Below are 12459 nucleotides of genomic sequence, written 5' to 3'. Positions count from 1 at the left end.
TCACACCTTGTGCCCAAGAGTCCAAATATTCCTTCAGCTCTGTCAGGCTTGGTGCTGTGCCCCCTTCCCTGGGGAGCCTGTTCCAAAGCCCAACCACACTCTGAGTGAAAAGCCTTTCTGTAATATCCAACCAAAACTTCCCCTGACTCAGCTTCATGCTGCTTCCTCAAGGTCTGTCACTGGTCATGATAGTGAAGAGGTCCCCTCCCATCATGAGGATGTTGTAGATCACAGTGAGGTCTTCTCTCAGTCTCCTCCAAGCTGAAAAGATAAAACTCAACTGCTCCTCACACAGCTTCCCCTCCAAATCCACATGGCCTCCTAGGGGACACTCTCCAATAGCTTAGTATTTTTTTATATTGTAATGCCCAAACCTCTTGCACATAAAGTGAGGCTGGCACAGTGCAGAGAAGACCAGAACAATGCCCACCTTTGCCCGGCTGGCCACGCTGTGCCTGATGCCCCACAGGACAGGGCACTGATGTTGTTCCACTTGCCATCAAGCAGGATCCTCAAGTCTGTTTCCTCACTGCTGCTCTCCAGTGCCTTATTCTCCAGCTTCCCATTCCCCAGTCTACACACACAATCAGGGCTCAACCATCACAGGTGCAGAACCCAACACTTGCCCTTATTAAACTTCTTGCAGTTGGTGATTGCCCTCAAATTTATTGAGGTCTCTCTGCAGGGCCCCTCTGCCCTTGAGGGAGATGGCAGCTTCCCCCAGTGTGGTATCATCAGCTAACTTGCTTAGTATTCCATTAAGTACTTAATCTAAGTCATTTCTGGAGATGTTGAAGAGCAAGGGTTGAAGATGGGACCATGTGGAACCCTACCAGTGACAGGTCCCCAGTCTGACGTCACCCCATTCACTGCAGCCCTTTGTGCCTGACCCCTGAGCCAGCTGCTCACCCACCACATGATGTGTTTATCCAGCTGCGTACATTTTGTCCAGGATTCTGAAAGAGATATTATGAAAAGCTTTGCTGTAACCCCAAAAGATTACATCAGCTGGCTTCCCTTGATCAACAAAGTGGGCTACCTTGTCATAGAACAAAATCATGTTTGACAAGCAGAACTCTTCCCTCTCATGAAGCTGTGCAGGCTGTGACTGATGAATGCATTGTCTTCCAGGTTCTCAATACCTCTCAGAATAATCTTGACCATGATTTTACTGGGCACTGAAACAAAACTGACAGGCCTGTAGTTTTCAGGGTCCTTCTTCCTACCACTTTTGAAACTTGAGACAACATTCTCCACCTTTTAATCAGCTGAGACCTCTCTGGATTCCCAAAACCCCATGAATATAATTGAGAGAGATTTTGCAATGACAATAGCTGTTCGAGAATTCTTGTATAAATCCCAGTCATGTCCCATAGATCTATAGGGATCCAGCTGGAGCACCTAGTCCCACACAACTTCAGGGTCAGCTGGGAATTGATCATTCTTGCAGTCATGGTCCTGGAAGCTCAGCACACAGAGCCTCCCTTGGTCTGTTATCCGTGTTGAAGACAGAAGCAAAGAATGCATTAAATGCCTCTGCCTTGTCCATGCCCATTTGTTACGTGACCATCCTCACCCGTAATGGGCTGATTTTATTTCTAAGATGCCTTTTCTCACGGATATTGAAGTACCTCTTTTTATTGTTCCCTACATTTCTGCCAGCTTCATCTCCAACTGAGATTTGACATCACGAATTTTCTCCCTACACTGGCAAACAGCATCTCAGTATTACTCCCAAGTCACCTGACCCTGCTTCCACTGGGCACACACCTTCCATTTTAGTCCCATTTCCAAGAGAAGACCCCTGTTCAACCAAGCCAGCCTTCTGCATCTGGAGTACTGCCTTCAGCCACAACACCCAGAGTTTAAATGAATGTTCTCCATAGAAGGCCAAAACCTTTCCAAAATTCTCTGAAAAATTACTGTTACTTGACACCTTTAGTTTAAAGGTTCGAGATTTTTTTTTCCTAGAAATTTTCAAAATGTTTCTGGTACCTAGTGATTTGAAAACATTCTCTAAGACTGTTGGCAATAAAAGACTCTTGGAAAGCAGATTGTAAAAACCTTTATTTTCTCCATGGGTGACTGGATCTGCATTTATTTAATAATCCATAATAAAAACAAACATGCCAATTCATTAAATAATATGAATTAAAGGCTTTGTAGCCTTTGCTCCATGTAAAACCAAATGGAAAGGAAAACCAAATTTGGTTTCCTCTATGCTCAAATCAGCCTTGGATGATAAAAGGTAAGATTCTGGGATGTGTTTGGAGGAATTTTCTAATATTTTAGGGTGAAAGAAGATATTCTCCATCTTTTTTCAGCTTCAAAGGTATGTGATCTTCCTGGCTGTTTAAGGTCCACTGCTGTTAAACTCTTGACTTGTCCTAATTTAAATTCTGCTCTGAAATCTTCCACAATCTATGCCTTACCTAGTACTTCCCAATGGGATGGACTCACTGAAGATTGTATTGACAATAGCTTTTTCTCCAATCATAAGTACTTTGTAAATCATAAGTACTTTGTAAATTGTGTTAGCAATGTTACAAATGAAGCCATGAATCTTAGAAACCTGCTTCAAGTACAGCAGGCTAGTGAACTAACAAAATATCCCCACAGCTCCAAAATAAGAGAAGAAAATCAAAGTAGAATGAAAGCGTTTCGTACTAACAAGCAATCACATGGCCTTTAATGGTAGAGTTCTTTGCATTACTTGTACCTTGCATCAATACTGACAATAGCTAAGGCTAGAACACAGATATTAAATATCACTTTTATTTACATCTTCTTGGACTTAGGCCATCAAAAATTTTTATTTTTCATCTATATAATAAGAACCATGTAACATCCTTGACATGAGGGTTGGTGTGGGTTCAGCAACCATGCTTTCTCAAACCAGTGTGCTCCTAAGGCCTATCTGCTCTACAATAGCAAGGAAGCTGCCATGTGCCACCACTCTGGCAACTAACACAAGTACACAAATATTTGAGCTTACAGTTTTAAAAGCCACAGCTTCAGGGGAGAACTTCCACAATACAGCCCAATAGCAATGTAAAATCTAAAAACCTAATCAAGCCATGGCAATGCAATGTCACCAGCTCTATTTCTGACAAAGCTACAGAGCCTGCAGCCTGTATCTACAATCCATATAGGTATATCATGCTTACCTTGGTAAAGCTTTTTCTTCTTCTCTAAGTGCACTGCTTCTCAACATTTTTGGTAGAAATTATTTCATATTTACTACTCTCTTTCACAGTTATTTCATTCAAATACAATTCTTCTTTGTTCTTATACACTCTTCTACATTTACAGACTATTAATTTGTAAAAGATAATCACAATGCAAACCTCTACATTTTAAAGGTTTTTGCTACATACAATACACAACTTATACACAATACATATTTGAGAAGAGTCTAATGCTGCTGCTTTAAATGATTAAGACCAGAGTAAAGTTAAGAATGAGCTCTTTCAGGCTGTGTATTAAAAAAGCCTCAACTACTTCTGATTGTGCATAAGGCAAAGTGTATTTTGAGACACTAAACACAAATCTTTGAAAGAGCCCAATGAAGTTAGATGTATACATTCTTACTGAGACAATGGGAACTTGTCCCAGAATTTCCCATCAAACTCCACTGAAGCCTCCAGCCATAAAGCACAATTGATGGAAGTACCACAGGCCACTTCCATGGGGACCTGAAACCAGACGTCTGTGAAGTCTTTACCGCTCCAGGACTCAGGAAACTGCTTTGACACTCAACATCAACCTGTCCTCAGGCTGGTAAGGCAGTGATGATCTATAAAGTTTTTGTAAGGTCTCTCTGAAATGGGCTCTCAAAAGGGGCTGAGGCTCCAGGTCTTCCAGACTAAAAAAACCTTCTTTCCAGATCCAAGGCAGGGTCGGGTATAAACGGAGATATGCCCATGAGCATGACCCTGCTGTACCACATCTTCCCTCTTGCATCTGCAGAAGTGTCCAGAAATGGTAGAAGCATAGGATCCCACTGACAGAAAATGGGACATTGTCCCACTCGCAGAACTTCCCAGGGAGAATTTCTAACACAACCCCACACTGTGGTAGGGCCTAGAAAGGAAAGAAGGAACTCCACAGGAACCCACTGTAGTTCACTGCTTTCTGAAATGATACGTCTCTCTTTCAGAACTGAAGGATCTCAGCTTAGGTAGTGCATTCACAATGTACACAGGTTTATATAGGTTGGACATACATTTTTAAATATATTGAAAAGAGTAAGCAAAAATATATTCATTGAAACAGCACATACACTTGTTACACATGTATTGAGGGGTCACATTTTATCTACTTTAAATAGCAAATATATATCCTCTCTCAACAGTTTACTACTGCTTACTTAAAATATGTTGTGAAATGCCACAGTGACAACTGCCATGTTGTCCTTCACTAAACACAAAACGTTTGGATAACAACGGAAAAAATAAAAATACTGCATTGATATGACTTGTTAAAGTTTCTGACAGTTAAAAGCTACTACTTCATTTTAAATATCCCCATTGAAACGCATCTATTTCTACTATTAGTCACACTGTATACTGCAATACAATGTTTAGCATGTTGTAAACTTTTACCAATCAATGACTTTTTAATAAGAAATTGTACAAATATACAGCTATTTATACCACATACTTATAAGGCCATTAACACAACAGCAAGATACATATAGAGAACTATAATCACCAACTTATGCAATGAATTCTTCTCCCAGCTGGCAATTAACTGGGCTCATGTTACAATTGTCAGCAGTCTTTAGTTGAATGCTGAAGTATCTAACAGGTTTTAATGATGTCTTGCAAGACCACGAGGTGCCAAATGAAGCATTAGCATGCAATGCCATTGCGGCACTTGATGATCTTAGCTGTGCATGGAATCTGTCCTGACCGCTGTGTACCATGAAAGGCTTTTTCTGAATCAGATGTGTTACTGAATGAACACCCAAAGCAAATGATTGTTGATAAATAAGTTCTCAAAGTTAAATAAATGGTTAGTGTTTTCCCCTGTGACTGAAGTGCATGAATATTTAAACTACAACTGTAGTTTAAACCTAAAAACACAGAAAAGTACTTGTCTTGAGTAGTCCCTTACTTACAGAAGTTTCCATTGTGAAATGAAGATTCATTTTTCTCAGCAACACATGAGGGAATATTTATCGGTGGGAAATCTTCTTTCGGCTTCTGGGTATTGCTGCTGCTGGATTTACTTCGACTGTGATCTGGAGTGGGTTGAATAGGCAAAGATCTGGCCACCTTGGATTTCACCAGGCAGCCACACACGAGGCGAAAGAAAGCCCGACGCATCTCCTTACTGGCCAGGGTGTAGATGATGGGGTTCATTGCAGAATTGATGACTGCCAGAGCAATAAACCAGTGGGCTTTGTACAAGATGGAGCACTCCTTGACTCTGCAGGCCACATCGATGAGGAACAGGATGAACAGTGGAGACCAGCACGCAATGAAGACACTAACGACAATCACAACAGTCCTAAGGAGTGCCATGGACCGCTCTGAGTTGTTGTGGTTGGTGACATTACGACTGCTGGACTTTACCAGTATGTAGATGCGAGCATAGAGGATGACAATGGCGACCAAAATGGCTATGAAGATACTAATGCAGAACACAACATAATTTTTGGAGTACAGAGGCAAAATTGTTGAGCAATCTGGTAAATTGTTTATACAGTTCCAGCCGAGAATGGGGAGGGCACCCAAGGAAATTGAAATAAGCCAGCATGTACCAATGAGAAGGAACACCCTGTATTTTTTATTTGCATCGTAAGGCCTCATTTTAATCATGGTCAAGTGCCGCTCAATAGCTATCGCTAGCAAGCTGAAAGTGGATGCTCCCAGGGCAACAAACATGCTACCTTCCCTAATGAACCAGATTGTAGAGGACAAGCTCAGAGTTTTCTTCCCAGACATAAGAATGTTTACTTTGTAAACAATCCCAGCTAAAAGATCACAGAGAGCTAGATTGCCAATAAAAAAGTACATGCGGTTGTGAAATTTATTGTTTTTCCATATGGCAATCAACACCATCAAGTTTTCCAGGACTATGAAACTACATAGGATCAGAAATGAAATAGTGGGCAGGTCTATTTTATCAGTTGCCTTTTCCCTTAAAATAAGCTTTCCTGTGTAATTATAATGCAGTACAATAAGAGAGTCCACCTCTTCATTTCCTTGAGGGCTGACAAGAGCATCAGGTGGCATGGTAACTGCTGCCATCATTTATTTCCTGATGGATGCTGGTTTTTTTTTTTTTTTCTTCAGTATCACAAGAATACAGTTCCAATAATTTTCCACAAGAGGGAGATCAAGCCACGTTCCTCCCAGCGCTCCTCTGGGCAGGCGTTGTGTATCCTCACCTCCAGCACACCTCGCATATTAACTCGGGAGAGTGGCTCTCAAACCAGGCTCTGAAAATAAAATCAACAAATGCAACGTAAGTATCACTGCCTTCCCATGTCAGCCGGTGCTTAAGCTGCAGCACACACCCAGGAGCCAGGCGTGAGGGTCTGTGACTGACGGGGCACTGAGATCCAGCACTGCTGCATGCCTCTCTCGGCAGCTGCAGGTAAGCGCAGACACAGCCTGGGTGCAGAAATACAAGGGCAATGCCACTACAACGTCATAACTGTTCAAAGGTGTTTTCCCCATACTAAATTACCATGCTGAAAAACACACAGAAGAGCCACGAGAAGGACTGGCAAACAGACCCAGCAAGCCATAGTGTGGACAGCAAGTGCTCACTGCCTCTCAAAAAGACCTAAGTGTACACTGCACTACCAAAAAACAACCCAAACGTCACTGCCTTCACATCAGTAGGGCAAACTCTATGCTTTTAAACCTTGTCCATGTGTGCCATGTAGACCCAAGGTAGGAAACATACTGAGAAAGTGGTGTCAAGTCTTGATGCCACTGTGCATGTTGCCAGTGCTTAAAATAACTTCCCCCAGTTAATGGTATAAATTTCTGCCATTTACAATTGAGAAGATGCACTGAAAGCCAGTCATCCTAAAGCCAACCTCCCATTCAAATTAGCTGGATTTGTGCTACCTTTTTAAAAATAAACATGGCAAGTAATATTTTTATAAATGTTGTTTTTCTTTATAGTTAACTTTACTGGTTTTTTCCCTTTGCGTAGATATGCAGGACATATATTTAATATTCTTGGGTTTTTTAAAAAGTAAAAAATAGTTACACGAAATTTGACTTTCCCAGAAATTCTGATTTTCTTGGTTCACAATCAGTGCTCATGCCCCAAATACATGCACTGAGGATGAGCAAATGGCCAGTTTTTCACTTTTCTAAGAAAACAAGAATGGAGGTGAGGACAGAACTTGTTTCATGTGAACCAAATTTGTAATCTTTTTTTTTTTTTGGAAAGGTAAGAAAATAATTGTACTGGATGGGAGGACACTTCTCATGGGCCCAAAATTAAATAACTTAATTTAGGGAACTTTTTAAGAGCTGGAGCTCCTGACCATAGCATTTATTTACTCAAGGGTCATGAACAGTTTCCAAACACATTAAAGACACTTTCAAAGGACAGGTATCAAGGAAAAGAGGGATGGAAAAATATTATCCTTAAGGTCTCTTCCAACCCAATCCATTCTCAGATTGTATGATTCTGTATGTGGATTTCTTAAGATCAGAAACACTTTGAGCCACTGATGACCTAACAGACTGTTTTGGGCACTTGAGAAGTCAGAGATGCATTTTCAAGTGCCTTCTGATGATCAGGGGAGGAGCAAACCACATCCCAGATGAAAGTAAAGATATTTAAATGGTGACCCACACCCTATTTTCCCACCCTTCCTTTTCCTTGATTCCCTCCTTCAGAAAAAAAGTTATCTGATAAAAGCCTACAGTGAACTGACTTGAATTCTTTAGTGTATTCAGGATGTTCTAAAATTACTTTCTGAGAAAACAATTTGGTGTTTTCCCACTGTTATTTCCCCATTTTAGTTCATAGATCCAAATTACTACAGTTGAAGAGGCCCACAGGAAAAGACATCCAAGAAACAGAGTTGCTGCTTGGTGTCTTTGTCCTTTTTTACTCAGAAGATGACAGCAATCACCTTATTTCTTTCCCAGGAGCTGAACTGGGTCCTTGAGCTGTTAAATTCTTTTCTGAAGCATGGTAACAGTTATTCTCAACAGCTTTTCTCAACAGAAAAACTTCACCTCAGCTAAGGTTCAGTGTAATTGTAATTCAGTTACAATCTGTGCACTGTTAACACATTAACTGTCACAGTCTTTCATTGTATTGGCTTATAACAAAATCCCACTGTGTCCATATGAATTGCAAGTGCTTTCCACTGTAAAATAAACAATTACATTTGACTAGAAAAGTATTTGTTAATAATACTTCCACCAGCAATACTCACTAGACTGGCTGATGACTGCCTGAGAGAATAATATTCCTATCATTTAAGAGCACGACATGCAACAAAATAAATATTTCTTTAAGTCATTTTCAAGTGACTTGTCACACTCGTCTATCAAAGTGCAAATACATTTCTTTCTGTGAAGAAAATTATATGCCAAACATAGGAGTTTATCAGCCACAATTCAGCAGATGTAAAATGTCATGACTGTACTGAAGGTAATGGCACTATACCAGTTCCCCTGGCTGAAAGCAAGGATGATGCACTCAATCAGCAGAAATTGTACAGCCTCGGCCACTGCTAGTAATTACTTCTCATAAAATTGCTATAGCAAACTTACTATCACAAAATTAAATCTTTGACAAGCTAGTAAGAAGACAAGGAAAGTTGTAACATTATTATTTACCAGGACTCTCACTGACGCTCAAAGAGTACCACACACAAGACATTTAAAAGTTAATATAAATAAGGTAATAAATTAGAACTTATTTCCAAGTAATATCATTCAGCCATATCTTCTTTTGTTTACCTCCTGCCTTGTAGCCAATAATTCAGAAAGAACAGTCTTTCTTTAACAATTAGAAAAATTAATGCTGGGTATGCATTGCAATAACAAGAAAGTTACAAGGCAGGTTCAGGATAACATGTGTCACTGCTTTGTGACAGCTCAACGATTTACTCCTCAAAACAAGTTTGCCCCAGTCACATACTAGCTGCAAAGTATGGACCTCAGCTCAAAATATTTAAAAAACAACTTGAAGAACCTGTCTGTGGCATGTCGCTTGCCCAGCACTGCCATGGTTAGGTACCTCAGCATCCCAGACTCTTGAAACCACTGGAAATGAGTTTTATTTCCTCTAAAGCAAACCAGAGAACCCCTATTTCTACACCAGCAGGTACCACTAGAAGGTTAAACCTCTTTGCAGTCCAGGGGCAATCTGGCTGTACCTTCTCACGGATGTGCTGGCTAAACCAGTGATCGCTAAATTACCAAATTAAGGCAGTGGTACAATGCCAAGAACCACGGTCATGCTCAGGACAATTCAGTTGCCTTCTCCAGCTATTTGGCTGACCTTTGCTGTCCCAGCTCTGAGGATGGAGAGAGCAGCTGGGGTCCAAGCTGTGAGCACCAAGATATCTTCCCTTCTGTGCAATCTCCTCACCCACTGGCACACTTTGGAGTTTAACCACTGGAGGGAGGTTAATGCGGACTCCTGCAGAGGGATCCTGGCAGGGTCAAGCACCCTTTCCAATTAGAGCAGGGCTCTTTACCATGGATCACATCACTGGTGGATAAGGTCCCTCTGCCCAACACCCCAAGAAAGAAGCAATGCTGTGTGGAAGGCCACATCCCCTTGACTTGCTCTATGGCAAGACACGGCTCCTCTATCTTCTCCAACTGAACCCCAAAGTGGTGCATGCAGAAAGTCAGGGTCATAGCTCTCACTGGCTCCCCTGGCCTGCAACTTTTCTCGGGGAACACATACTTCCCAGTGCCAGAAGGCAACAGGGAACCTGTGGTAGTCCTTCAGCAACCAGATCCCTCCCATACATCCGAACTCTCCCTTTCCAGTGGGCTCTTAGGTCACGAGTCCCACAGGGAGCTGAGGGCTTTTGCCCTCTCCCAAGTCACTGGGCACTTTATATCTAGAAGAAATAAGAAATTTCTGTATTCAAAAGGTGAACCAAACTGCTCTCAATAGTCCTGAAGTCAATGCAACAAATGAGAATAAAGTGAGCGCAGAACTTGACCTTCTGCTACATACTTTTGCCTGCAGAAGAACATATTCATTCCACGTATTCAGTAGACTTGTAATTTGGAATCATATTTTCCTGTTTTCCAAACAGCCACAAACAGACTTGACCAAAGAAACCTGATGCCCTTTTACCACCACCGCCACCACCCGCACTGCAGTTCTCCCTCTGCTTCCATGTACAACATCACATTTTGGCCAAAAGAGAGAATTTTAAAAACAGCAAAGGGAAAGACAAAAATGCAAATCTGAAGTGAAACCCTTTTATATTTTAGGTATCTGTAAAGCTTTTCCAAATGAAAAGTGAACACATGTAGTTTATCAGGCACCTTTACCCTGGTAGTCTCATTAACAGAAAGAGCAGTTCATTTCAATACATATTTCCACTGAAATTAAGCTGTGCTAGATGCAGATGAAGTTTAGACAATAAACATCTGCTACAGAAAAATGTCTTAGAGAACTCAAACAAACTTGCAGAAGATTTTTTCTTAAGTAAATGTGCTGGCAGTTTACAGCCCCGGGAAAACAAATAGTTACTTTTCTTCGTTCTGGCTTTTAGACATCAGTTTGAATTTTGTGACACCGAGTAGCACACATGTACACCTCAGAGGGGAGCTCCCGGATGGATTAATTCGTGGTCGTTAAAGGGAAGGCATTTTAACCTCCTCCTCCGCCCCCCAGCGCTCCCGACCCATTCCCCCACTCCAAACTTCAGTAACTGTTCTCAAATTTCCATTAGCGCTGCGGCCTGAGCCTTCTGGGCTGACAAACGTCTTGTTTAGGTTACCCGACGTGTCCGCCCCGCGACGGTCTCACACAGCTCTCTCACTTCGCTCTACCCAGGGGTGCGGGGATCGCTAGACCCGGCGTTCCCACGCGGCTCGATGCCGCTCCGTGCCAGCCGCACACCCCGGGCGGCGGCTTCCCGCTCCGAGAGCCGCACCGCACCTCGGCCGGGCCGGCGGCGGGGGCGCATCCCGCCCGGGGCAGAGGGGCCGGGGCGGGCAGGGCGCGGAGCTCCGGTACCTGCTGCGTCCCCGCGTCCCTCGGCGCTCCAAGGCCGCCGCATCGGACCTCGCCGCCTGCGCGGCGCCGCTCGGGCCCCGGGGCTGCGCTGGGCAGGACCGGGCCGGGCCGGGCGGGGCTGGGATGGCCCCGGCCCTGCCCCGCCGCCGCCGCCAATCCCCGCGGCTCCGCGCACCCCTCCGCCGCCTCTACCCCGACCGACCGACCGCCCCTCCGGGCTCTTCCCGGTCCCCGCGTCCGCCTGCCCTGGCCCCTGCCTCTGGCACGCTGCTCCCGCGCCGCCGGCGCCGCCGGACACGCTCCGCTCCCCGCTCCGGCGGCCCCTGCCTGCCCCCGTCCGCCTGTCCCGTCCCGTCGCGTCCCGTCCCGTCCCGTCCCGTCCCACCACGCCTCACCCCGCCCCTTGGCCGCTCGCCGTGCCCGGGGCAGGAGCGCCCCGGGGCTGGGTGCTGCCGGCGGGGCACGGCCGCGGAGGTACCAGCGCGGTTGAGGCTTAAACGGCGTTTTGGGCAGCCGGCGAGAAAATGCGAGGAGGCAGAGCCCACCGCCGAGTATTTATAACGCCCAGAAGAATGCGAGGTGGAGGGTTACTCGGGTCTGGCGGCTAGAATGTTCAAGTGAGGTTGTACGTATTCCATCTCTTCTCCTCTGTTTCGCTGTGTCCAGTAACGCGACCTTCAGAGAGCTTGAGTCGAGAGGCACGGGGTAAAACATTCAGAAATTCTCGGTAAAAGTACTTCTTCGGGTTTGACCCAGAACTGCCGATTACAGCATGCTCCTGGAAAGGTACCTCTTGACAGAGTTATTCACTGAATAATAGCGGCCCAAGGACAGCGATAGGCACGTGGATTGTGCCAGTGACAGGAGCAGCACTTTGAAAAAGAAGTTGGAACCTGGATCGCACAAGTGTCTTATTTAAATGTACTTGTAAGATGCTTGTGGGTACAGCAAATCTTTCTGTCAGAAGTGCGTATGATAAGCTGGCAAACAGAGGCACTACAGCAACCTTACTAAGCAGAGGCAGACATGTAGGGCTGCCTATCGTCTCACAGCAGTCAGTGTTTTTCTTGGGAGCCTCCTGTCTGGACCTGAGCATCATCATACTTGGAGTCATGCCATGGGCCTGGCTGTTGGGTTGCCTGCACTGCTGTTTGCAGGGAGGAAAAGTCCTGGAGGACTTTTCCTCCAGGAAAGCAGATCTAGGCTTTTTATAGCCAGAAGTTCAAACTGATAGAGCAAATGGTTGCTTCTGCGACT

The 12459-nt window shown here is 44.2% G+C and overlaps 1 protein-coding gene across 4 annotated transcripts; it reads right to left on the bottom strand.

Annotated features, from left to right (window-relative positions):
* Positions 1-2049: 2049 nt before the first annotated feature.
* On the bottom strand, positions 2050-12032 carry S1PR3 (sphingosine-1-phosphate receptor 3). 4 transcript variants are annotated; one of them, XM_064736245.1, is made up of 2 exons: positions 11794-12032; positions 2050-6448 (listed from the first exon to the last, which is right to left on the bottom strand). In XM_064736245.1, the coding sequence occupies exon 2, from the start codon at positions 6258-6260 to the stop codon at positions 5115-5117; it is 1146 nt and encodes a 381-aa protein (XP_064592315.1). In that variant the 5' UTR covers positions 6261-6448; positions 11794-12032; the 3' UTR covers positions 2050-5114. The 4 variants fall into 4 exon arrangements, with proteins under 4 accessions (XP_064592315.1, XP_064592312.1, XP_064592313.1 ...); XM_064736242.1 differs by lacking the exon at positions 11794-12032 and adding an exon at positions 11460-11553; XM_064736243.1 differs by lacking the exon at positions 11794-12032 and adding an exon at positions 11203-11445.
* Positions 12033-12459: the final 427 nt, after the last annotated feature.

This window comes from Zonotrichia leucophrys, chromosome Z (assembly GCF_028769735.1).
Source record: "Zonotrichia leucophrys gambelii isolate GWCS_2022_RI chromosome Z, RI_Zleu_2.0, whole genome shotgun sequence".
Lineage (NCBI taxonomy): Eukaryota > Metazoa > Chordata > Aves > Passeriformes > Passerellidae > Zonotrichia > Zonotrichia leucophrys.
This window is presented reverse-complemented; position numbering and strand designations above follow the sequence as displayed.

What these genes read in the sequence shown, in the direction of transcription:
- S1PR3 (XM_064736245.1), bottom strand. Translation starts at nt 6,260, where the DNA reads ATGATGGCAGCAGTTACCATGCCACCTGATGCTCTTGTCAGCCCTCAA.